The sequence below is a fragment of the Rhinolophus sinicus genome, linkage group LG04, assembly GCF_036562045.2.
Source record: "Rhinolophus sinicus isolate RSC01 linkage group LG04, ASM3656204v1, whole genome shotgun sequence".
In the NCBI taxonomy this organism is placed as follows: domain Eukaryota; kingdom Metazoa; phylum Chordata; class Mammalia; order Chiroptera; family Rhinolophidae; genus Rhinolophus; species Rhinolophus sinicus.
The window spans coordinates 164,516,300-164,544,257 of NC_133754.1; the positions used below are offsets into that span (position 1 = coordinate 164,516,300).

The window sequence follows — 27,958 nt, forward strand, 5'->3', positions numbered from 1 at the left end:
AAAAGTGTGAAGTAGACTCATTAGTTCCATACAGGTGTATATCCAAGGAGGTACTTTAAAAATTACTCATTGAAGCATTATTTATAAAGTAAACATATGGAAACACTTAAATATCAATAGGAAAGAATAACTAAGTTATGGTATACTCAAACACTGGGTTACAGGAGAGCAATTAAAATAAATGAACCAGCTTCAACTACTCGTTTTGTTACGCTTTGATACTTAGCTTAGCTTCTCTGAACTTCTTATTCACTGTTTTTGTTTTAATCTGTATAGTGGAAATATCAGTTTTACAAAGTGAAATGATACATACTAAGAAAGGATTAAGTAAAAGACATAACATCCATGAGTGCTCCTTCATTCTATCAGGCACATTAGAATCTGATGTTCTCTTGTCTGTGAAATAGGTATCACTGACATTCTCTGAGAGAAAGAACAATAGGAGTGGAATATATGACTTGAAATTCTTAAGTAAATATTAAAACCTCTTTAAAAAAAGACAGCAGCTAAATAGAAATGAAGAAAATATTAACATATGAAATAAGGGCCTGGCTCTCATTAAAGAAGTAATCATAAATGAGATGCTAGTAACATGGACCTATGAATATGTCTCCCCAAAATATTTACAGGCTCAGTACCAATTAATATTCAATGAAAAACACTATGAAATAGGAATTATACTGAGGCCGCCTATAAAGTTACGACTTTTCACTATTTTCAGTTTTTCTTTTGCGCTGAGTGGGAACTCCAAATAACTCCAAGGGAGTAGGAATATTGGGAACTATATTTTTTAATATTCAATGTCTTTATATAAGAAGAAAATCATCTGGAATATGAAGCCTACTTCTCAGAGTACTGTTAAGCTATCTTGAGATATCAACTTGGAATGTTTTTCAGAAGAAATTTTAATCTGAGTAGTGCTGATTGCCCACAAACTATGTGTCAACCATCATAAGAGAGAGAGGGACAGTTGAATTTACATCATAAAATGTGTTTGGGAAAATCCTAGGTGACATCCTGATGGACCTAATCAGGGGCAAAAGAGACAACAGACCCCCACCCCCACCCCACCCCCATTGGAGAGCACTGGATAATGGGTGTTCATCTGAAAGAGGAAATTTTTTAAAAGTATGTCACAAACTAAGTGCATGAGTGCCCAAAGCTATATGTGTCAACTTATACATAGGAAAGAAACCAGCCATATTTAGTAATAAAAATATAAGACAAATAGCACGGTCCAGAAATACTTCTCCCATAACATTTCTCTCTAACTCCAGTTACAAGGTACAAGAATTTTTCAAAACAACAGACTTGCATAATGCTGCAATGAACATAGGGTTACATATGTCTTTATGGATGTTTTCAGATTTTTTTGTAGATACCCAGAAGAGGAATTGCTGGGTCATATGGTAATTACATGGAAACAACCAAAGTGTCCTTCGATAGATGACTGTATAAAGAAAATGCGGTACATACATACAATAGAATATTACTCGGCCATAAGATGAAATACTGCCATTTGCAACAACATGGATGAATTTTGAGATTATCATGCTAAGTGAAATAAGTCAGACAGAAAAAGTTGAGAACCATATGATTTCACTCATATGTGGGATATAAAACTGAAAGCAACAAATGAACAAGACAAAGAAACAAAAACTCATAGGCAGTTTAATGGTTACCAGAGGGTAAGGTGGTGGGGGGGGGGGGAATAAGGTAAAGGGGGTCAAATATACCATGATCGAAGGAGAACTGACTCTGGGTGGTGAGTACACAATGCATGATGTATTATAGAATTGTACACTTGAAACCTATATAATTTTACTAACCAGTGTCACCCCAATAAATTTAATAAAAAAAAATTTTAAAAGCACAATAGATTTGCAAAGCCTATTTAGGGAAATAATCACATTTATTAATGAGAAATTTTAAAATGTCATTGGCACTAGAGTTAACTTTCAAATGCAAAATATAAAGAAAGTCAGTTAATATAGGACATCTAAAAAGGGATATAATGGATATATATTAAACTCATATGTTTATGTATTTTAGCAACACAAAACAATTTGTTTTATTAATAGAAGCATGAAATAAATTTATGCTATATTTAATATTGAATTGCTCACAAATCTTTCTGGCTGCTTATTCTAATTAAGACTCAAAGCAGAGACTGATACAGAAATATCAAACATGTTGACAAACTCAAGGGGTATCCAGTCTTTTTTCCTTCTCCACAGCATTTAATTCAATGCTCAATGCACAACAGTTGCTTAATAAATATTCACTGATATGAGTAAGATACTTTTTAAGGAACAATGAATGAAAATCGTTATTTTATTACCATTTATTTATATTGATAAAGCAATTCATAAAATTTATGATATTAATTCATCTTTACTGAAGCTTTTCTCCCCAATATGTAATCTCATATGACAAAAGAAGAACTGTAAGCTACCTCCACTCTAAAGAACAATAGTTTAAGTTACAGGAACTGAGAAATAACGATAAAAGACATGCACACACTGTTCCAGACCTAATGTAAGAAAACTAGTCTATACCACCACCTAGTGGCCTCACAATACAACATTAACAAAGTACTTCCCCAGGGATGAATCACCAAAACACAAGCATCTGAAGTTCACATGCAGAGCAACTGCCCTCCTACTCAGCGGGGCCAGCACTGGGTCCACCTCTCCTGCTTCCTTTTGCAGATTAGCACAAGCCTGACTTTTGTATAAAACCAAGCAGGGACCCCATTAAGTGGATTGTTGCTTTTGCCCACATCATATAATTTTCCCCACCCTTTAACTGATACCTATTTGTACCCTCACACTCAGCAAACCAAATGAGCAGTAATAAAAAAATTAGTCAAAAGAACCTCATATACTGTTGTGAAGGGAAATTTATAGGACAGTTTGGCGTTACTGAGTAAATATCTTCTGACCCAGCAATTCCACTCTTAGGTATATACTCTAGTGAACTGGTTTGTAGCCTCCAGTAAACGGATCCCCAAGGAGTCTACGGATAGAATTCAGAGGGTCTGGTAACTTGGATCTTTAGTATCACTAACTTCTAACTAAAAATAAGCATTTCCTTTGAATACAAATGTAGGCAACAAATCACAGTATTATTAACAGGACATGTAACTCTGTGACCAACAAATAATACCGATATTGTCCAATTTCATTTAAAGTTGCTGCAAATACATAAAAATTTCTTTTGTTCTCATGACTACTTCAAAATTATGATAGCTGTTAAATCCAAAGATAGGTCTTGTTATTTAGTACCTTAATAAAAAAGCATGTCTATTTCTTTGTCAAGAATTTACTTTTACATTTTGATGAAATTAGCTCAATATAATCTGTTTTCTTTGTAACCCTACATATGTATTTGCTAAGCATATAAAAATAGGTCTTGTTATTTAGTACCTTAATAATAAAGCATGTCTATTTCTTTGTCAAGAATTTACTTTTACATTTTGATGAAATTAGCTCAATATAATCCGTTTTCTTTGTAACCCTACATATGTATTTGCTAAGCATATAAAAATATTAGGGTTCCATAGGCTCACGAGATTTCCAAAGGGTTTTATGGCACAAAAAAAGGTTAAGAATCTCTGCCCTAGAGAATTTCTTCATATGGAAATAGGAAATATCTATTTAAGAATTCAAAACATCTTTGTCCATGATAGTCAAATGGGCAAACAAAGATATATCTGTACAATGGAACTGCATACAGCAGACAAATGTATTAATTAAAATCACGATTTTAAAATACGTGATTTTCAAAAACCTTATATCAAAGGTTTCCTCTTACATGTTTCTTATTTCCTTAGATAGACAACCTCAGTCTACCCAGTCTAAAATAACTACCATTGCTCTATATCACATTAGCCTAAACCCACATTTATCTAGCTTTGCACTACTTGTCCTTTGGATCAGTTGTCAGAAATTTAGGATATACAACAATAATTTTCAAAATACTTACTCTATGCATCTTCCAGGCAGTTTAAGAATTTGTGTTTTTTTTTAAAGGCACAGAAAAGCATTTCTTTTTAAATGCTGTTTAGAGGCAATTTTCCACTACACATCTAAAATTACATGAAAGATCACACATCTTTTAAAAACAAATGTTCAACAGAACTGGTTTTATAATCTGAATTCAAACCTTACATGTACCACTTAGCAGCAGTGAACCTGAGAAAATTATTCTCTCTCAGAACCTCACCTTTCTCACTTGGAGATAAAGCTTAACTCACAGAGTTTTGAGGATAATTAAAACCTGTGAAGAAGTGAATACGAGATTGTCTTAGACATGTAGCAGCACTTACCAACATTTTCCCTCTCTAAGTTGCAGTCGTGAATTTTACTCTTAACTATCTGTTAAATATTTTCATCTTAGAAATCCTCTCTACCTGCTAGCTAGATGCTGTTGGTGATAGGGCTCTACGGATGGCAAAGCCACTGGGTTCTTAATCCACCACATATAAAAGAGCTGCCTGCTAACTAGGAAAACCTATTTTAGATTCCTAAGGAACAGGAAGAAAATCCTAATGTTTTTGAAACATTATGCATTTTGGTATCTATTAGTTACAGCAGTTTAGCCTAGCCTATTTAATATATTCTTAAAAAGCTAAACCACGTTCCTGAATACCAGATACAGCTGAAGGAGTAAGAACCACTCATAAACATAAAAATAAAGTGAATAGCTACCTACCAAATACTGAGAGATCCAGCCTCCTTCCCTCCTCGGTCACAGGAAACTGTGACTCTGGAAGTTTCCTACAGGGGTAACTGATTAGACTAAGAGACATGACTTACAGATTGATAACAGCCGGGGCTACTTCCCCTCAGTGAAATAGCCAGACAACTCTACAGTGAAGCCCACTATTTGACAGACTGCACCCATACTCACAGAGCTTTCAGATTTTTCTCATTTCAAAACATGAGATGATGGCCAAGCATCACAACAAAAATATTGTAGGAAAAACACTAGGACCTGGGCAGAAAACAGATCAAATGATATAAAACACAAAACATAAAAAAACAAAAAAGACAGAAACAATGCCGGAAGACCTAAAACAGTAACTACAAAATAAACACCTGTAATTAATATCCTCAGAGATAAACATATTGAATCTAAGGAGCAAAAAGAGGATAGTATTTCCAAAAAGAAAGAGTGAGAAATGAAGAAATATTCTGGGGAAGGGATTAAAAAAAAAAAGAAAAAAAAAAAAGGAGCTCCTGGAAACAACTACTGTGAAAGTAGAAGTTTAAAATTCAATAGATGAGTTAGAAGATAAAATTGTGGGGTTTTTACCCCCAAAAAACTAGGCCAAAAACAGTAGACATGTAAAATAGTAAAGAAAATAAAAAGAGCAACTGGTGGCACAATATTTGAATGACAGAAGTTCCAGAGATCAACAAGAGAAGAAAAAAATTCAAGAAATACAATAAAACTTTCAGGATTGAAAAGTGGCCAAATTAAGAGGGTGCACTGAGTGAGGAACAATGTATGGGGGGGAAAAATACCTACTCCAAGTAATATTATTGTGAAATTCCAGAACACCAGGGACAAAGAGAGAAACATAAAAAGTTCCAAGTGAGAGAAGCAAGCCACATACAAAGGATTCAGAATGTCTTCTGAAAAAGTATAATAAAACGAAGAATGGCCTTTAAAAATATGAGAAAAAATTATTTCCAATGTAGAATTTTATACCCACCCAAAATAGGAATCAAGAGTTGGTAGAATAAAACATTTTTAGAGATGCAAGTCTCAAAAGTCAAATTTCCATGTACCCTCTACTAAAATTAAGAATAAAAAATATACAAAATCTTGGAAATAGGTCCAATACAAAGTAAATGAGCTTTACCAGGATGTCAGTAAAAGATCCCAGAATTACTATTATGCCATCTTAGAGAACTATCTGACACTGGAGGGAGAGAACAAAGGACACCCAAAAGATAACTCGAGGAGATGAAACTGATAAGCTGATGAACGGGTTTAATCATATTGAGAGGAAATTTGTTCTTTTGGTAAAGAATTTGATGATTAATAAATGACAGGTACAAGAAAAGAGAGAGAGAGAGAGAGAGAGTCGTATTAAGATTATAGGTCTAGGCCATACAGCAGTGACAAACTAGATGATTTCTCACGTAGAAGACACCTAGAGATGGGCAGCCCAGGGCTCCTAGTATGGTGTTCCATGGTGTCAGAACCTAGCCTTTTTCTCTCTTGTTCTTCCACCATCTTCAGCACGTGGCTCCTACCTCATAATTCAAGAACTCAAGCCATTATATCCACATTACAGCAAGCAGAAATAATAAGGAACAAAAAGGGAAACAAACCTTCCAACACTACTTTAAGATCATTTACAGCAGGTCATAAATACACTAACACATCTCACTGGCAGGAGTTAGTCACATGGATGCACCTAACTACATGAGTCCTACTATGAATTTTAAAAATACATTGGGAAACAGCATTCTCTACTACCTCCCTCCAGCACTTTCTGTTCTCCATATCCTCCTTTGTTTTTCCCCCATAGTGTTTATTAATCCCTAATATATTTTTCTCTTCACATGTTAAAAAGTTTCCTCCAACCTGTAAGTACCCAGAGGACAGGGACTTTGTCTTTTGTTCACCCCTGTACCACAGTTTCTCGGAAAGTGCCTCAAGCATAGAAAGAATTTAATAAATATCGGTTGAATGAGTGAATGAATTGTGAATTCCAGTGCAGAAAATTCTAAGAAAATAATTTGAAGCATAAAGATCCAGTCTGGGCACAGATGATGCTTTGTTTTGTCTTGCCTTGTTAGAAATGGATGCTCGTCAACTGGAAAAACTAAATCACCCCCTCTGGACTCAGTAATTTTAAAAAGCCTCCCTTCCTCTGAGCAGATGATGCAAAAGTCTTTGCACAAGGCACAACCAATACAACCTCAGGTGATAGCCCTGTAATTATTTCCTAGTTTTAATAATGTAAGTAACATTACTTCAGTGTGTGCAATAATATAACTATCGTGTATAATTTTGTGTTTAATTATGTATCAGGTGTGTAATAATGTAATTTAATTAGTAAGAAAAATGTGAACATTTAATATAAAGTAAATTAATAATGTAACAATAAACTATTATTAATGTAAGCATTATCTGATGTGGAAGTGTATGTTGGGGGAGTGGCATATAAGAGCTAAATCCTCATTTTCCAAGCAATACATATACCTATACCTGAAAATATCAAGAAACATCAGAAAATGTCTATAATTTGGAAAAAAGGAAACAAGCATTAGAAGAAACAGAAAAATATTGAAAGTAGTTACGCTGGGACCAATGATCACAGAGATAGGGAGGACAATATCAGAGGTCAGCTGTTTTGCTTTTAAGGCTTAAAAACCTATTTTATTTCAAACTATGTATGTTTAAATTTAACTTTTATATCTAGTTTGGCGCCTCCATTCCTCTGAGCTCCTGAGAAACACAATCTAAATCATTATTAGAAGCCACCCAAGGTAATGGTGGGAGTGGCGATAGGGAGAGAGTGCATTTAATCGAGAAAATGAAGTCCCCGTGGTCTTCAGCTGTATGTACATATCGAATAAAACTTAACCTGGCAATAACCCACGATTTTAAATGCAAAGCATTACACATGCACGCATCCATACTCCCTTCTCAGTGGACAAACCCACTCGCACGCTACACACCACCTTTTACGAATTGCACATGGGAGTTGAGGTAATGGGCTCAGAAAGTTGGTACAGGAATGACCTCAGCATTCAGCTAACTCCAACGTCACTTCTGACTTTTGGGGTTAGAATGTTGGAGGAAACAAAGGGGAACGCAGGTGTCCAAGCTAACACCAAAAGCGCCGGGGTGTGGGACCGCAGCGGACACGGAGAGGATTGGGCGGCCCGGCCACGCCCCCGGGGCACCGGAGGCGGAGCTATATCCGCCGAGCCCCGCCCCGAGCCTGCAGACGCAGTTGTCCAGTCACTTCTCCCTCCCAGTAGCTTTTCCTTCCCAGTCGCGAAGTCAAAAGAAGAGGAATCTACTAAAAAATACCGGCTGGCTGCCCTTCTCAGCACTCCACGCCTCATCATGCTTGTTGCCCGAAGCAGCCTAACTAAGGCTCTGGCCGCACGGACGCTTGTGCCTCAGGTACCCGCTGTGGGGACGCGCCCGGCCATTTCCTGAGCCAGGGAGGGTCGTTTGCTGGAAGCGCGCGGGCCCGCGCATGCGCCCACCGCGATCTCGCGCCCAGCGGGCTCGCGCGCCCCCACTTGATTCCCCGCGCTTACGCCCACCCGGCTCGTGCGCCCAGACCTGCCGCTCGCTGTGTCCGTCCGTGGGTGCCCAAGCCAGGCAGGGTCAGGAACCTCGTAGCAAATATGATGGTAACAAACTCATTTAGCCTTAGATGGGAGATGTACGGGACGAATTTTTGTGATTCAGCCTTAACTGGTGGGAATTTGCTTAATCTGCAAATCTAACCACCGGAGATATTTTTCCTTTCGATGTTTAGACTTTCCTCCTTTCTCTGTGGACAGGATAGTAAGAGGTTTAACCTAGAGACTGGTAAAGACTGAAGAAAAGCCTTTAATGGCCCTTTCACCCAAGATTAGCAGTGCAGTCTTTATCATTCTGATTCTCTCTCTAATGGGGCAGGGCCAAGGATTATTCCTCACAACTTCATTCTGAACTTTGACTTTATAAATGTCGACCTAAAGTTCTCATAAATGAAAGTTATTGGAGCCAGAAATGAGCCCGAACTTGAGCAGCAGGAAGCCTGAATCACTCATGATTCCTTCAGCATAAGTTTGCTTTCTGTCATGAAACAAAAAATCACCTCCCCCCAAGCAAACACACATCTCACTGCTGTTTAATCTTTCACTGGGCTTCCCCTGTTACTGTTTCTCCTGTGAAAGATAAAAATATGTGCCTTTGACCACATACTTGTTTCCAAATACAGATTCCCTGGAACTCAACTTGCAAAAAGCAGTTGTTAACAAATACCCTCATTGTCCCATTTTCTGATATATTTTATTTATGGTACTTTTTAAACTAGACTGCTAAGCAGTTGTTTATTTGCATAACATTCTCTTATTAGAATTTAGTTAAAATGACACAAAAAGCATGTCAAGCAAAAGTAGTAGTAGCTGCAATTGTTTTTGGTGGGAATACCTGCTCTTCAGGGAAGCTTAGACACTTGGGCAATAGGAACATAACTTTAGTAGTCATGAGTAGAATGGACTCAAGTAGATAATTAGAATTATGATATTTTACACAACTAAATAAAATACATAGACAATGTATACAAGTATGTCAGAGGAAGTAGTCTCCTAGTTTCATTTGACATACCATATAGTCAGTATAAGCCCCAAATTTGTTCATACTGTGTTTGTACCAAACTTTTAATAGGTAATTCTGATTAATTAGCTTCAGAAAATTGGCAGGTAATAACCAAACCTACAATAAGAAGGATTTGTAAACCCAAATACCATATGAGTGTGTATGTGTACACACACACACATATAAATACACGGAGGATAATTTCTAGCAAGACATTCCTACCTAAAATTTTAACTTCACTCAGACTTGGAACAAATTAGAACAAAAATTTATATAGTGAATAACTGACTAATACAAAAAGAACTAATGGTTCTTAAGGATATTTCCATCAATCTGTTAAAATTGGATAAATTAAACACCTTTCTTCACATTGCATCTGTAATTAAACCTAATAATGATTCAGACGATTCTGGCCTGTTGATTTTTCTCTGATAGCATTCATACAGTCTACTACCATGTTATAATGCAGTTGGATAGATGATAGCTTCCTTTCACATTAGTTACATTCCAGTCCTTTTTTCTTTTTTTTTAACAGTGATCCACTTCCTTGGATTTAGGAAGTACTTCAACCTGAACAGTGATGTCCATTTTTACAAAAACTCAAGAGTTTTCCGCTAGTAAACACATTTTTATCATGCCTGCATATTTTATAAAGTTCACTTAAATGTATAACTGTAACACATGTAGTATTGACTAAAAACAGAATATTGACTAAATAAGGTAAAACATTTGTAAATATATTAGAATCCTAATTGTAGTTCTTGGGTAAGGGACTGATTAAGACCCCAGTCCCTTCGATTAACTTTTCATGAAGAGGTGGCTCTGGTGGACCCCAGCTAGGAGACAGTAGCTATATATTCAGCATACTTAAGAGTAGTTATCTTTATTGACATCACTTTAAACAAATGTCTATGGGCAGAGGACATCAGAGGTACAAACATGGGTTATAAGTCTAATGAGTGTCCCTTGTTTCCAAATTCAGATTTGGTTGTAACATAATATTATAAACTCTACCTTCCCAAAATTTAAATTTCTTTATCTTTCTTCAGGTGTGCTCATCTTTTGCTACAGGCCCCAGACAATACGATGGAACGTTCTATGACTTCCGTACTTACTCCCTTAAGCCTTCAAAGATGAATGAGTTTCTGGAAAATTTTAAGAAAAACGTACATCTTCGGACAGCTCACTCTGAAATGGTTGGATGCTGGAGTGTAGAATTTGGAGGCAGAATGAATAAAGTGTTTCATATTTGGAAGTATGGTATGAATCATCAACTTAAATATTCTACAGATTTTCATTCTGTTAAATGTTACAGGTGACTTGGTTCTTGGATCTGTTACTATAAATACACACAGGTATTAAACTTAAAAAGCAGAACAACAACAAAAACAAAAAAAACAAGAAGGAAAATCCATTGGTTATTCTTCCCAATGGTATACTTCTAACAATTCCTTGCTCAAATCCTTATCATGAATGGCATCTCTTATTTCAAATAATGAAATTGTGAACTAGATTTTAATTCTCAGAAAATTTAGAGAATGGTTCATTATAAAGATAATTTATGAAAAATTTAAAGCATTGATCATAAGAGCCCCAGCGGGTTAAGATCATAAAAGGAGGAGAGAATTATTTTTACTTACTGTTGAAGCTACAGCTGGATATCAGGATTTTTGTGGAAACAATACATGTAGGGGCCTGAGGGCAGTATAGGTTGATGAGGATGATGGTTAACTTCTAGGCATCACCCAATTCTGAGATTTAATAATTTGTTATGTTTAGGGAACCACATTTGTTTCATCTGTGCACCCCAGGGTTTCAGAGCATTCACTATCATTATGCTGCTCTCCGGAAAGGCAAAGGAATCAGAGTTGTCCCTATACTGAAGCTGAACTACCCCTATTTTAGTAGAGGAAGGAGAATAGGTAACAGGAATCCCCAGAGTAGTGTCAAATCTTTGTGAAGTCTACATCAGGATTTGATTCTATCCAGAGAACTTTTAATAATTTCATTTAGTGTTTGGTCATATAAAGTACTTTATTTAATATGAAAAGTACTCATTCTATACTTAACATGGCCATAGTTTAGGGGTTTTCCTTGTTGGAATAAAACAAACCTAATTTAAACACAATTTATGCTTTAATGTGCAACAGGTAGAATCATGTCCCATTAAAAAATTACTAGTAAGGTCCTAGTATAACTTATTTAAGCAATAAAATAGGTGTTATTCTTTATCTACAGCATAAACTATAGAAAACTCTTTTACTGTCAGTTCTTATGAGACCCTACTAGTAATATAGTACCAAGCCCATTTGTTAGTAAATGTATATACCTGTTTGTGTAACAAACAGAAGAAAAATAGTACTGGGTAAAAAGAATGAGTGATAATAAGTAAGAGAATCAGCACTATTTCTTTGGAAGCTGTTTGTTCAAAGAAGAGGATGCTGTAAACATGCATCTTAATTTATGTTGAATTTATTAATAATTCAAGGTGAACTTGGACCTGACCACCATCACCACCAAAGAAAAATAATCATTTTCAAAACTGGCACTATAAATTTCTCAAATTAGTAGGAATAGTTAACATATATTGAGTACTAACTAGGTGCCAAACACTTCTAAATTCCTTTCATGTACTAATTCGTTTAATCTTTACAACAACCCTGGAGGTATAGATACTATATCATTGTCTTCATTTCACAGAGTAAGAAACAGACACAGATTCAGTAACTTACCTAAGTCATACAACTACCTACTAAGTAGTACAGCCTATAAAGCTCACCATATGACATCATTAGTTATATACATCTCTACTCCCCTTTTAGACCATGAGGAATGTAGGGAAAGATGTCACTTTTTTTTTTCCCCCGTATCTCCAGTGATATAACACAGTGTTCTTAGGTGGCCTCAGTGAACATCTGAATTGAATGAAATCCCATAAAAGGTCTAGGTGATTTTAAATAAAAAACTTTTATTTTTCTTACTCCTTTTTTTCCCCACAGATAATTTTACTCATCGAACTGAAGTTCGGAAAGCCTTGGCCAAAGATAAGGAATGGCAAGAACAATTTCTCATTCCAAATTTGGCTCTTATTGATAAACAAGAGAGTGAGATTACTTATCTGGTGCCATGGTGCAAATTAGAAAAGCCTGCAAAAGAAGGTAAGTCCTTCCCTCTTAGTCACTTTGAATTTTGATGAAGAAAATACTAAGCATTTGAAGCTAGAAAAACTAAGGTTCCAAAGAAAAAGAAGAAAATTATCCTTTGTTTCAGGTAAGAATATGTTGTGATTATAGACATGAAAATGAATTTGAGCTTCTGCTTATTAAAACAATGAACATTAAATAATGTTTTTTCAACTTGGAAAAGCTCTTAAAGTTAGGTGTGAATACAAAAAGTTGACCTGGGAGTAAAAGTTGAAAAGTTGGGGATTTGGAGTAGAGAAAACATTTATAGGTAGGTGAAGGATAGTGTATGAAATTTTGTCATAGTATTTTTTTTCACAAATTACAACTAATCTTAAGATATTAAGTATACCTTTGCTTATAAGACTGACTGACTGAAGGGAATGAATTAACTTGAACTGTTAAGCTCTATTACTATAGTTTAACTTTTTTGTATTCCTCTTATTTCTCAGTTTGAAGAGAATTACTAAAGATTTGTCTTCTCTTGCTGATTTCACTTTCTCGCTGACCTAAAGAAATATTTATCTCAACCTAGTTTTAAACAAAAGTCAGATTTTTAAAAAGCATAAACTAATTTCAATTTTTATTTATTTATTTGTATTTGAAATTTATTTTCCCCATAATCTAAATTCTGTAATGTATCTTATATTACAAGAGATTTGAAAAGTCTTATTTGGATCATTGTTCACCTAGACCTCCCCTCAGCTTTCAGCTTTATCGAAATGAACTAAGTGGCTTCTAGAACAGTGTCAAATCTTGGTTCTTTTCCTCTGTTCTTCGTAATTCTCTAGTAACTTTATACTTTTTTCATTTTACTTCTCAAATCTTCTCGTCCCCTAGTTTCTTTCTTTCTATCGGCACCATACTTTTTACCAGAAGGTAAAATGCTTTTCAACTGTTGACCTGGATATTTAGGAATAATAAAACCATCTCCTTCAGTTTTTTAGGGGTTTTTTTGTTTGTTTGTTTGTTTTTTCCCCTCAAAATTTCAGATATTACATTGTTTACTTGCTGTTACTGTTAGAAATGGAATCCTATAGGGAGAAATTATACAAAAAAAAAATATTTCCTCTCAGAACTGGAAAGAAGGAAAAATAGATCAGAAAATACATTTCTTACTCATTTCTTATCTAAAAGTGTAGACTCGGGAAGCTCAAAAATCCTAATCCTATTATGAATTCTCAATATTTGTTTTATTGACAAATTTTATAGATCAAAAATATTTCAGATAATAGCTAGATACAGCTTCCTTTTTGTTTTGTATGATAAGCTTAAAAACTGACCCTTAAACATGGACAAGGACTTTATAAACATAAAAGCACGGAAAAATAATACAAAGAATTCATAAATATGTCCATATAAATGTGTACGTGTATGATCCTCCATATTTGTGTATGTACATTAGCCTTCCACTGGAACCATAGTAACCTGATTAGAAATTTATTTTGTAAAATAATTATTTTTCTCCCTACTCTAGGAGTCTATGAGCTGGTTACTTTTCAGATGAAACCAGGTGGACCAGCTCTGTGGGGTGATGCATTTAAAAGGGCAATCAATGCCCATGTCAATCTAGGCTACTCGAAACTAGTTGGCGTTTTCCACACAGAATTTGGAGCCCTCAACAGAGGTACGGTTGGCCATTCCGTCTATGAAATTACAAAAGATATTGGTGAACTACTAAGTTCCTGGGGTTAGTTTGTCTCTCTTTTTCATTATGGCACGTATTTTCATTTTTATTGCCAAATTTTAGGGTGTTGGTCTTTTTTTTGTAATTTTAAGGGTTGTAAACACCTGTTTTCTTCTTATTTATTTAGAATGTTAACACCTTTTGAAGCCTTTTTCAAATGCTGAACGGCTGTTTTCCATAATACATCAAAATGATAAAATCTGCAGAGCCTCTAGAAAATATCTGTTCTTTTTATCTTTTTTTCCCTCTTAATTATACTTTTTATTGGTTTTTTAAAAAATAACGTTACTTTGGGTTAAAAGTTTGTCTCTGAATGAAAAAGTATTGCATATGTTTACAAATACTGAAAACATGGACATGCCCAAAGGGGGAAATAGACATTTCCCACTACCTAATGATAATAGTCAACATTTTGGTCTTTGTATTCCTATGTCATTCATGTATATATTCATGTACATATATATGAATGACATAGGAACAAGATCAAAACATTATTTTATTTATACACATATGCCAGAAATATGCATATGCGTGGTTAATAATGACTTTTTAATACTCTAGTGCAAGTATATACATCAAAATAGACAGATAAGTATACATACTTTATTTAATAAACATCTATTGGGGCATTTAACTCTTAAAAGCTATTTCAGTCAGAATTTCAGAGAGTTTTTTTGTGGCAGACTCTAAAAAGAAGTGTATAAAATTTCTCTGGAAGGGTAAGTGACTAAGAATAGCTAATAAAATATTTGAAAGACTGATTATATCCATTTGCCTCCTTAACTTCCCTCCTTGAACGTCCCGGAGACATCTCAAACGTAACATATTCAAAGCTGAGTTTCTGATCTTTACCTAGAAATTTAACTTCTACTAATGGATCCTAACAAAATATTCAGTGTATAGAAAAATATATTTACAAGCTGGAAAATACATGAAGGGAAAAATTATGAAAATTATTATGTATCTATCTCACACCATATGCTAAAATAAAATTCAAATGGTTATAGATTTTAATGCAGAACAAAGAAGGAATACAATTACTAAAATAAAATATAGATGAATTTATTTAATAACCTGGATGAGAACTATATTTCTAAGCCAAAAGGCAAATGAAGAAACGATGAAGAAAACAAATTCACTGACAATTTTATTATAAAAAGGCTCCATCTTTCTGCATGCCCCAAAACACCATAAATGAAATTCAAAAGCAAAATGAAAAATAAAAACTTATGCAACGGTAAACATACAGATGATTGCTAAATATATATTAAAGAAGACAGATTAAATTAATAGTGAGATGCCTTTTTTCAGCTAGTGAAGACATTATATAGCTATAGTATGAGATAGGATGGGAAACAGTAAGTCCTCATACTGTGTGGTGTTCACTTTGGCTTACTATTCCCCAAAATAAGTTTGGCAATATAAATAAACACCCTTAATTTTTAAATTGTTTTTGCCAGTATTCTAGGAAATATGCATAGGTGTGTCGGTGTGTTCAATTATATAGGAAGGAAATTTCAAAGCATGTAAAATATATAGTGGTCATTTGAGTGCTGAGATTCGTTTATTAAGTCTCTATTTTAATTTTCTATAATGGACATGTAAAACTTTTATAAGATAAAACTGAAAGTGTGTGCACACTTTTTAATCTTAAATTCATTCTCAGCATTGGAGGAGAATATGCTCAGTATAAATCAGTACTCCATTTCTAAAGGACAGTGTATAATATGTATACTGTACATACATAAGCATATATAAGATATACTCCTTGATCCTCTTAGTTTGAATTTTAGGTGTTTATTTTGAGGAAATAATCAGATCCAGACTGTTTAGGTTTGAATCACAACTATGCCACTTACAACTTTGTGATGTTGAGTGAGTTACTCTAACCTTCCTGTGCTTACAATGCTCATCGATAAAATGATAATAATAACCTACCAACTAAGATTATTACGTATGAAGACTGAGATAAATGCTTTGACGCAAAGGAAATGCTTTGACGTAGGCCTGGCACGTAGTAAGCAAAATGCTTTGACGTAGGCCTGGCACGTAGTAAGCTTCCAAAAAATGTTAGTAGTAGTTGTTGTCAATATTATTATTATGGATACACGTGTCGGGCTGCTCTAGGGAAGTTTATGTCAGCATTGTTTACAATAAGCAAACCATTTGGTATGACACAAGGTATGTACATAACACACATTCATGTACATCATATACAACATGTATCAGTAAGACCCTAATTATATTTTACTTGTATTATTTTTAAGGAAAATACACTAAATATTAATAGAGGCTTTCTCTGGGAAGCTAAGATTATGCTACTTTTTATTTTTTTCTGTGTATCATCCAAACTTTTAGTAGTAAGCGCAATTTTTTTTATAATCTTCCTTTTTTTCTAAATAAGTAAAATGTAGTAGAAAGTAACTAAACCTGGGTCTAGTTTTGATAGTGTCTTTAGCTGCATTACTTTACTTCCCCTCTCCAGTTTCCTGTTTCTTCATCTATAAAGCCAGTTGGATTATTTATAAACACCTCTTCCAATCTCTGACCCCTCTGAAATCTTACCACAAACATACTTTGTTTTACCTTTTCATACTCATTATTTCAATTTAAAGAATAAGCCTTAATGTTTCTGGTTAATTTTTCTGTATTTCTTACTTGTAGTAACGCCGTGGTCTTTCAAGTCTATTTTTGGTTTATTTCTGCAGTTCATGTTCTTTGGTGGAATGAGAGTGCAGACAGTCGTGCAGCTGGGAGACATCAGTCCCATGAGGACCCCAGAGTCGTGGCAGCTGGTAAGCTACTTCACGAGGCATGGATCACTCCTAGGACATATTTGATATAGTCAATAACTTTAGATGCCTTCTTATACAATCTTTTTTTTTCCAGTGCGGGAAAGTGTCAATTACCTAGTGTCTCAGCAGAATATGTTCCTGATTCCTACGTCATTTTCACCACTGAAATAGTTTTCCACTGAAACAGGGAGCATTTCATGAATGGCCATAAGATGTATCTGCTAATGTTGTTTAAATTCTCCCAAGAGGTTCTCACTTTTATTTGAAGAAGGTGGTAAGTTAATTCGCGATGTGTCTGCATTTTCAAAGCCACTTGTGCTCTCTTTACCACCTCAGGAAATAGCTCTGTTCATTTTCCCCATGGCATTTCTGTAGCTATGACACATTAAAGATAGCTGCCGCTACTTCATGATGTTGTTTTCATTTCTTGCAGAAGATCTCTTATTCTCTATTTTGACAACCCTTCGCTTTATAGCTTTTTCTTATGTTTCAATAATGTTTCTACACTTCTGTGCCTGACAATATTTTACAATTATTTCCACGCAATGTCTATATTTCCAGTATGTCTGCTTTTTGAGATTTAAAAGAAATTTTGCAGTAAAATTTATTTTGTGATATCAATTGGATTCATAAGAATATTAGATCAAATATATTTTTCTACCTTGGGAAAGTACAGTATCACCTATGTCATCTGTATTAATTACGGTTTTCACATTATTAGTCACTATAATTTGGAAAATAATGTAATTAGGTCTCAGTGTTAAAAAAACTTCAGAAGACCTGTTTTATATGCTGAAATGTGTTCATTTGTAGTTGATTTTATTAACTTTGTTCATTTTGGATCACTGTTTAACAAAGATACTTGGACATCTATTTGTTTTAAAGAGATTTTATGGTTATAGAAACGCTTGCCCTAATAAAAGCCTATATATCCATTCTGAAATTTTTTTTTTTTTGCATTTTATATTTATATTATCTTCTCTGGAATCTTTACTGTGTTGCCACAAGGTAGTGATGCATTAATAATTTAGCAACTTTGTTGTAAATGTTAAGTTACATTAAGAAAACAGCATGATAGTAATCCCAAAAAGAGAGTTTCTTTAGTACCACCACAGACATGCCAAGGTTTTCCTTTAAACATCTTTAAATTCCATTTTAGTTGAGTGTCTCTACCTTCTAAAACTAGGTTTGGTACTTCCAATCTCTCTTGACAGTCTGTATTTGCAGCTATAGTATTTTCCATTCTAAAACAAATTGTAAATGTAAAAGAGTAAATAATGAATTAACTAAGGGGAATTTGGACAACAACGTACTGTATGTAAGGCTCCTGATAGAAGAAATGTTTAAAGGATTAAAAAACAAAATGAAAAAATCAGAGAGGAAAGGTAAGATGGTGTTCAGGTGTAGCCTATACTATTAACAGACAAGAATCCAAATAAAAGTTTTATAATCCAGCTATTGTCATGTTTTCTACTTCCCCTGGAAGCACAACTATCTGTAGTTGTGTATATTCACCATTTTCCCTTCCTTACCTCTTAAACTTCCTTGAGCCCAATCCCCACAGGCCTACATCCTCGTCAATCTGCTCAAGTGACTCGTCTGAGCATCACTAAGGACCTTTATCTTACCAAATTCAATGGTCCCTCGCCACCTTTACCCTCCTCATCTACTCAACAGTATTGGCTACAGTTGACCACCTCCGCCTTCGTGAAACACTCGATTCTGAGTGGCAGGGGTGTCAATCTATGGCAGGGGTGTCCAAACTTTTTTCAATGTTTTTCACCAAGGGCCATATGCGGTAAAATACACAAACAGCCGGGCCACTTACTTGAGGTGAAGTACATATTGCCTCACTTGGTTTATTTAACTAAATATATTTTTGGAATTTGCTGCGGGCCAATAAAAAATGGATTATGGGCCGCAGTTTTTACACCCCTGATCTATGGCATCATACTCAGGTTTTCCTGCTCCTCACTGGCTAGTGCCTCTTTTTGCTTTGCTGGCTTCTCTTCTGAATGTGGTAGGGTCTCAGGGCTCAAGGGTATTCTTCGCTCTCTAGTTAAGCTAATTCAGTCCCAAGGCTTAAGTGCCATATGTGTGCTAGTGATTCACACATTTTTATCTTCTTTCCCATCCTTGCCTCAGAGCTCCAGTCTGAAACACAATGGCCTGTTTAACACAACCACCTACCTAGTTTGGGTCAACAACTTGAAGTCACCTTGATAGCTCTTTCCCTCATCCCCGACATGCAGTGCACAGCAGGTCCTGTTGGTTCTACCCCTAAAATAGAGCCTGAATGTTATATTCTTCCCTCTGTCTGTCACTACCACCCTTGCCGAATCCACGATCATCTCTTACTTAGCCTCCCTGCCGTTCTTCCTTCCCACTCAGCCACCATTCTTTCTGAAACAGAGATTAGGCCAAACCAGTACCTTGTTTAAAACTTTCCAGTGGCTCCTAATATTTGCACTAATAATAAAATCCAGCTACTTTCAAATGGCCTGCAAGGCTCTCCAAGCTCTGGTTCCAGCATCTCTGCATCCATCCCCTCCCACTCCAGAGACAGTGGAATTCTCTCGCCCACTCCCCAACCTGCCTAGCTTTTTCCCACTTGGGGCTTTTGTACCAGGAACCCTTTCTTCCAGGAATGTTTTTCCTGCCAACCGTCATCGGCTCCTGCTCATTTTATCCAGATCTGAGCTTAGTCACTCCTCAGACGGGCTGTCTCTGACTCTTCCCCATCGTTAACCCATTACCATGTTTCATCTTCTTGGCATCTACTACTGCTGTTTACATTAATTACATTTGTCCACACAGCCATTGTGAATGTGAATATAATTTTTCCACTGAAATTTAAGTTCATTAGACCAGAAATTGTTCTTCTTCCACACTGCATCCCCAGAACCTCAAAAAGCATCTGGCACACGACAGAGTTCAATGAATATTTGTTAAATTATTGTATAATGATGCCGAACTGATCAGGACAATTTTAAGTGATACCCACCTTCACCTAAAAGACCCCTTTGCCAGTGACAAGCCATGTAACGGGACCAGTCCCGTATCCTCAGAGCCACAATTTACTCATGTCAAATGGTACACCTTAACCTTCTAGGAGAGGTACTAATTGAGGATTAAATGAAGTGCCTGACAACACAGTAAATACTTGGAAAAGGTATTTTTGTTGTTGTTGTTTTTAATCTAAATGTTTAAATAGGCTTTTCTCTAGACAGAAGAATGCTTTGGTCAAGACTCATGGGTAACATATTTTCATCTAAATTAACTCCTCATTTTTCAATAATTTTTTTCTCTCCCTCAGTGGTGAATTTTCACAAACAGTTTTCTACCCTTTTCATTGAAGTCACTGTAACGTGAACTTCAAGGGGGAAGGACTAAAGTGTGATGCTGAGGACAAGTGGTCAGCCAGGTGCACACAAAGCTAAGATGCATACCTTAGGCAAAGGACTGCTCGCTAGGCGTCATCACAGCCGTTCAGAAGAGGTCACCAATAGAGCCACAACTCCAGTGTGCTGCCTAATAGGGGCTGTTTGACTGATGCTCTTCAAGTACTGAAATAAACAGGCATCGTTTCTAAGACTGATTGTTAATTAGCTATGAAAAATACATCCACGTTTCCATCAGAGCACTACATAATCTCCGGCATAGATTGCACAGCACTTTCTACAGGATTAAGGGAAGGCACCTCTGATACTAGTCTCAGTATCATCTCTCTGCTCACACTTTTCTATCTTCCCTGCATGCTCACCCTTGCCACCATGTCCAGTACCTGGCCAATACACTTGCCAGACTGTGTACTTGTATTTTTGGTTGAATAAGCAAAAGAGCACTGAAGGCTGCCTTTGTAGCTTCCCAATACCAAATGAAGAAATGAGGTTTGTATTAAATAGGCTTAGAGACAGAGTATTTTCAGAGATCTCCCAGCTCATAATCATTAAGCAGAGTAAATTTATCTAAAAACCTTTCAAACTGAAAATCAGTTACTTTCTTAGCTGAATCAGGAAAGTGCAAAACACCCTTTTTAAAATTTCCAGGTGGTCCCCTTAGTTTTCTTTTGAGATTAACAGTACATTTACCCTTTTCAAAAATTTCTACTTTAGAGCCAAATAGCTTTAACAGTAGGTGGTGCTACGAATGCATGAAAATAAATTTGTCTAGACCAAAAGAACCGTCACAGCTTTATTTCATGACTCATTACAACATAGAAATATGCCTTTAATACTTCATATAAAGTTATAGACAATACAAAATTTTTTTCTCTTTTTGCCTTTTAATGAAAATGATTTAACTTAGAAATCTATTGTGAAACTTTTGTCTAGTTTTGCAGTTCTCAGATATTCCAGTGCAAAAATATATCCCATTACAGACAACATAAAGTGCTTGGGATGAAGGGCCAATGATAAAGAAAAAGCCAAAAACATAGTTTCATCCGAGGGTATAAGAAGGGAGAATAGAATACTTAATCCTTATGGAAATATAAACATTCTGTAAAAGGGATGCAACAACTTTAAACAGAATTAGAGCAGTATTACTATAGTACTATATTATTACTAGTAAATTGTAACAAGGGTACAAATTAATATCTCAATGTCAAAGTGGTTCAATATTATATGACACATGGCTCTTTGGGAAAAAAAAAATTCCTAATATATACAACCACGAGAAGAAAACAAACAAATCCCTTTAGTCAATGTTTACTATACAGTGAATGAATGATGTGCAACATTTAATAGTCACAATGCATTGCTTTCAGTACAGATATTGAAATACAGTAGTTTGAGGTTTGGTTGTTTTTTAAACAATGAACTGTGCTGGGTGTTTATGTATAGAGGGCTTTGTTATAGTTTTCCATCATGTTTTTTGTATTCACAGTTGTTAATAAGGTTTCCAAGGTGTCCAAAAGAAGCAAAAGCAGAACTCTTTGAACACTTGACAGTTTTTGAAACTCACATAGTTACATTTCCACAGGGAATATATAGAAATTTTACTTGAATATAGAGTTGGTAAAAAATTTCTACTATAATTAGGTTTACACAGGAAAATTTAAAAGATTACTATTTGGATTGTCTAAAAGGTAACAATATTAATGATATCGATGTGTAAGTGTAGATTGTTTCTAGCTTCAGAAAAGATCCTTTTAAATCTATATTGAAACATTGTATTTCCCTCCCCCTCCCCCCCAAATAACTCACAGAGACTTTTGATTTTTTTTCAATATGGCCTTGAAGTCAGAGTAATTAAAGGAGCATGGATTTAATATAATAGAGAATTTGAACATGATTCTAATGAAATGGGAAAACAAGTTTGATTTTTAAAAATATTAAACAAGGAGAAACTAAATTATTGTATGAGTTTTATAGCATTAAAGATACCATAAAATACAATGATCTCATATAGAGATCAATATAATGATCTCTAGTTATTGGAAGTATACCTTCATTACGTACCTATCATTCTGGAAAACAATACTGCATTAATTTCTAAAAGTCTTTTTCTTTCCCAATCAACAAGTTATGTGATAATGTTGTGTAGATTTTAAAAAAAAACAGATTAATTTGAAATAGATCTGAAATCTTATACCCTTAGAGTTATATTTAAATTTTAGAAAACGGTAATTGATAGTGAAAGATGACTTAAACTTCACCAGACATTCCCTCATATTTTTGTTAAGACAGATGACATTAAAAAATAGTATTTTACGAATGCTTAAAGTGTTTACTGACTAAAAATGTAAGACAGGGTTGGAAAAGTCTGAAATATACTTCATGCCAGGGCATTTGCTGTTCTTATTTTTTTCACGGGAGGTTAGTGATTGAAGAGATGAAAAGGATGAGATTGTTAGAATGAGGTGTCTGAGATCTTCAAAGCCAAGTATTTGAATATACCAAATGCCGTGATCACAAGTTGTCATGTTCAACGAGTTTTCAAACTAGCCGTCTTCTCTTTAAAAGTATTCAACTGTTTAGTCTTGTGACCCTTACCACATTTAAATTTTCTTGACTTTTGCATTGTTGCTATTTTGAAAAAGTGAGCTGCCCAATATGCTTTCATTGAGCTCCCACAACCACCACAACAAAACAACCTCTATTTGTAAACCAGTTAGCTGAATATCATGGCACAGGAAATCTGAGACTTAATTTCTCCTCACCCCCTCCATCCATACATACTCATTCAGCTATAACACAGACTCAAAAAATACTTGGTTAATGAACTGAGATTAAGAGTATTTTAAAGGATCTTAAAGAAGCTTAAATATAGTATCACGAGATCTTGACCATCACATTTGTTTTCTATTCACTAGGTACTAGTCAGATGATCCATCTGCAAACTCACATGAGAAAAGCAAGTGAGGCCACACTCCTCTATGCCGTGGACTTCTGCAATTAGGCCATTCTAAGGTTTCAGAAATCACTGACAGAACTTAGAATTCCAAATAAACATTTCAGCAAAATACAACTCCATCTTTTCATCTTCTAGATTAAGTTTGAAAGCCAGAAGTAATACTATACTTGTGTCAAACAAGATCTTGAGATGCAGTGTACCATGTTGGCAGACGGGATAAGTGGACACAGGTAACCCCAGGTTTGAACGCAACATCTCTTGCATCCCCTGCCCTGGCCTCAGTAGCTTACAGCTTCAACAACATGGCTGCTCATTCTTCGCTTCTTACCGGGGTCCCAGAAAGATGACCCTGCTGACCCATGGCTCCAAGCGAGGGACAATGTAACAATGAAACCAAGTTTAACGAGTCTAGAGCCATCCACAGTTTGCATATTACCACCACCAGAGCAGCTCAACAACAGGGGAACCAAAGCAGGACTTTTCCTTCCACACGTGGCACCATTTTGTGACCTGATATTTGATGATGTCTGATAGACTCTGAGCACAGCAGCTTTCACAGGAGTGTGCATGACACACCATGGTGCTCCAAGCTTTCTGAGCAACTTGGCACTGATAATTCTGGCACACTCATTGCCATCAATGGATGTGTCACCGGGAAACCAGTCTCCTGGCATGGCACGGCTTCATGAGTGAGGATGTGCATGCATACCTTTTGATTTTGGTAAGTAATCACTGGCCATGGTTACTTGATGAATTACTGTTGCAACCCACAGTGAGAATACAAAGGAACCAAAAAAAAGTATGATTTCAAACCCATATGTCCACTGGGTTCCATACTTGAGTTTCACATAGGTATAAGGTTATAAACTAAATTCAAGTCTTTTGTTCACTGGAGAGCCATACAAGACATCGGCTACAAAGGCACTGCCCCTGTAATGGAATTCTGTTTTCATTGCATTGAATTGCATTGCATTGAATAGTATCAGTACAGTATCCAGTTTACTTCTTCCCGCAGAAACGTCCCGCTTTTTCCTCTGGAACTCTTCGCACAGTGCAAAGGAAAGGCAAGTTCCTCCTTTTTTTTTCTGTCACCCTGTGTGAACAGGATTCTTCACACATAACTTTCTTTCACTTTCTCATCCTGCAGAAAAGACGTGAGGACTGCAACATCCACTACGGTCTGGTTTTTGTGTAATGACAGGTCCTTTAAGTGGTCATCATCGCTTTGGTCCTTCGCGAAGTTTACAAATACCTGTCAAGAGAAAGACAGGCCTGTATCAATACCTGTCGACTTGTTCTGTCTTTATTCTAGTTGTGTTTTTCCCTAGGTGGACATGAGGTCAGGTAGGAAAATACAAGATTGCAAAACTAGATTAACTAGAAAACTGGGAGAGGGGGGAATACTTGAAAAAGCATGTCACCATTTAAAAATTGAAAAACCATACATATTGACCCCCAAATCACCAACTGTTCAATCATCTATTTACTTTGGCTGATACAGTAAGGGATTAAAGGGAAGTGGGAGGAAAACTAACGTTGACTGAATACCTACTAAGTGCCAAGATATGTTTGATGTTATCTAATGTAAATAGATAGGCACCTGGCAAAATGCCTGGCCCATGGCAGGTACTCAGTAAACGGTAGTTAATGATGATTATTAATATAATCGATTCTCACAATAACTCTAAAGTAGAGAGTTATCTCCCTTTTCAGATTCACAGAGGTTTAATAAAAAACACAGCTAGTAGAAGATCAGAAATTCAAACTCTGATCATCTACACTGCTCGAGGGCCCATAATGGGATGGAAAAGGGAGCAGGACTCCTCACCTTGAAAAATAAATCAAAAAAAGAAAAAAGAAAAAGAAATATATTTTTGATATTCAAAGCTTACTTGGTCAAGTGTTGTCTGAGAAACAGAGTAGTCTTCTATGTGGAGTCGCTTTTTGTTCTGGGAAAGGATGCTGAATATCCTGGCCAGGGAAGATAATGAAGATGGAAGCTGGTATTGTAGCATGTTCCGGTGCTTCTCTTTTAGGACACTTCCTGGAAAGGCGAGTCCAAAGAACTCCTGGACAGGCTTCAGATCAGGGTTGGACCCTGCTATTCGTACAACTATTGTATAACCATCTCCAAACCTGAAAGCAGAAAAAAGAAGTCCAAATGGAAGATTCTCAGGACACCTCTCAAAAGAGTAATTAACCCCAAAAACCCAACTTGAGCCATGAAAAAGAGAGGTCCCTGAGAGACCCAGAGTAAGTATCTGAGAGGAGGAGCTAGTTATCATTTACTGAACACCTATTCTATGTGAGGTGTGTGCTGAGTGCCTTGGGTACGTGATTTAATTTAATCCTCAGCTAGACTTACGAAGCCTGATGGACGTTCCAGAGAAACAAGCCTGGGGACTTAGTCACTAGCCCATAGTAGAGCTCCTAAGTGGTAGGGCCAGATGTAGACCCATTTGTGTTTGATTCCAACGCCCATGCTCTAACCATACTGGCATGCGTAAAATTTTCAATTTCATCTATATAACAAAGCTAGAAGGTAAACATTCCTAGGAAATTGACTCTCAGAAAGGTTAAGTAATTTGTCCAAGAGCACACAATCAATAAAAGGTAAGGAGAATTTGAACACAACTCTGTTTGACTTCAAAGCCCTCATTCTTTCCACTATACCATTTTGTTCAGTTTATTTCCCCTTATTCTAGAGCCACCATTTATACACACCAAAAAAAAAAAAAAAAAAAAAAAAAAAAGCTTTCTCAGGCACTATTCCAAAGAAATTATCTTCGTTACCTATTTTTCAGATGTTGGACACTGCCAAGACACCTGAACTTCCCATTGACCATAATTGCCATCCTCGTGCAAAGCGCTTCGCATTCTTCCATACTGTGGGAAAACAATGAGGTTTTAGCTTGAGAGAGATGCTCCTGTAACCATTAGAATATCACTGTGACATCTGGCATTTCAAAGAAATATTCCCAGTATCCCAGGGCATAATTGAATCCTGTTACAAATACATAAAGATGTAAGAATAACACTGTTCACTGCAGTGCTCTTAATAATTGTGAAAAAAGCTGGAAACAATCCAAAAGTCTACAAAGAGGGGAACAGTTAAATAAATTAGGGTATATCCTAATGGAATACTATGGCTGTAAGAAATGATTGACTTGGAATAATGTTCACAATATATTGTGAAGTGAAAAAGAGCAGTATATATACGAAGTTTGCATTTTTGTTCATAAATCACACACAGACACACACATAGATTTTCATTAAGAAAACTGCAAAGATATTATTGCCCAATGACAGTAATATTAGGTTGGTGCAAAAGTAATTGCGGCTTTTGCAATTATTTTTAACCTTTTAAACCGCAATTATTTTTGCACGAATGTAATGGTTACCTCCAAGTGATGCAATTTCGGCAATTGTTTTTCTCATTGCTTTTCTGTATTTTCTGATTTTTACAGTGATCATATATACCAGTGGGAAATTTAAAAATTACACAACATAGAAGCCAAGCCAAGTCTTCACTACAGACCTGTGAGATGTAAGCACTACTGATCTCCCTTCCTTGACGATGCTTAGAGCACAATTCCACAAGAACCGCCGAGCTTTAGGATCCATGCCTGTGGTCGGTTCATCCTGTAATTACAATAAAATAAGTCCTATTATTTGATGAAAAAAACATTAAAACTAGATTTCTTTTTAGATGCAGAAGCATCTTCGAACTAGCTAGAATTTTAACTTAACATTCTATTTATTAATGATGGACCAAAGAACCAGACCTTACATATAAGAAAAACAGTTTACTTTTAAAAATGTCCCACTGAGCAGGAAACTCAATTTTTTATGAAATTAAATGTTTCCAAAATAACACAAAGCAAAGGGGAAAAGCCATTTAGTTTTTATCATCTTTTCATGACTGAAAAGTATATGCTAAAAATTCTCTTTGTCTGAAATCTCTACTGAAGTCAGTATAAGGTGTGGGTAAAATCCCTTCTCTTCTTTTTTTTTTTCTAGCTCACTCCAGCTTTGCCTGTTTTATTGGACTTGCTAGTCTTAGAGAAACAAATTCCAGATCTAAATGGCCTGAATGACATTAAAGCCTCAACCCAAGGCTTTTTCCTGTAATAATTTCCATGCTCTTCTCCGCCACAGAAGATGAAGGGTCAAGGGCCACTGTCCAGTCTAATCTGTTTCCATCTCTCTGTATAGAAGGATTATGACCCAGGTGCTACCTTGGGGATCTTGAAGCTGTATCCACACCCTCCATCTTCAGGGGATGAACACAGATGGTCAGAACGAATGTTCCAGAGAAAGGTCAAATCACACACCCAGCCTCAGCCACGCTTGTCAGGCTTCTCCATGCCAGAGAAACAAGGTCCCTATAGTATCTCTCTTTTGGAGTAGCTGAGGGCACGGCAGAGCCACCCAAGCAAGTGTCAAGGAGAGGGATAAGATAAGGGAGCTTCCCTCTAAGGTTCTCTAAGGCAGCTGTGCTGTTTCTGGTCGGGAGAGGGGAGCTTGCCATGGGCAAGCCAGGCACGCAGCATCCCTACACATACAGAGCTTTGGAAAAGTGTTTTCCA

General features: G+C 36.0%; 2 protein-coding genes and 1 long non-coding RNA gene across 6 annotated transcripts in view; 2 read left to right on the plus strand and 1 right to left on the minus strand.

Annotated features, from left to right (window-relative positions):
* Window positions 1-7,961: 7,961 nt before the first annotated feature.
* NIPSNAP3A (nipsnap homolog 3A) lies at window positions 7,962-17,955 on the plus strand. Its single transcript, XM_074330785.1, has 6 exons — window positions 7,962-8,157; window positions 10,398-10,608; window positions 12,348-12,506; window positions 14,008-14,157; window positions 16,926-17,012; window positions 17,107-17,955. Exons 1-6 carry the CDS (start codon window positions 8,098-8,100, stop codon window positions 17,181-17,183), a joined length of 744 nt encoding a protein of 247 aa, XP_074186886.1. The 5' UTR covers window positions 7,962-8,097; the 3' UTR covers window positions 17,184-17,955.
* A 3,238-nt stretch (window positions 17,956-21,193) lies between these two features.
* Window positions 21,194-27,958, minus strand: part of ABCA1 (ATP binding cassette subfamily A member 1) — a 122,141-nt gene continuing 115,376 nt past the window's right edge. For all 4 annotated transcript variants that reach the window (XM_019734159.2, XM_074330781.1, XM_019734160.2 and 1 more), the window contains exons 47-50: window positions 26,908-27,011; window positions 26,163-26,255; window positions 25,262-25,505; window positions 21,194-24,621 (exon numbers count right to left, since the gene is read on the minus strand). In XM_019734159.2, the coding sequence (XP_019589718.1) occupies window positions 24,481-24,621; window positions 25,262-25,505; window positions 26,163-26,255; window positions 26,908-27,011 (582 nt within the window). In that variant the 3' untranslated portion in view covers window positions 21,194-24,480. The remainder of the gene's footprint in view (window positions 24,622-25,261; window positions 25,506-26,162; window positions 26,256-26,907; window positions 27,012-27,958) is intronic.
* On the plus strand, window positions 25,482-27,526 carry LOC141571161 (uncharacterized). Its single transcript, XR_012495870.1, has 3 exons — window positions 25,482-25,622; window positions 26,837-26,916; window positions 27,390-27,526. It is a non-coding gene; the product is annotated as an uncharacterized LOC141571161 (long non-coding RNA).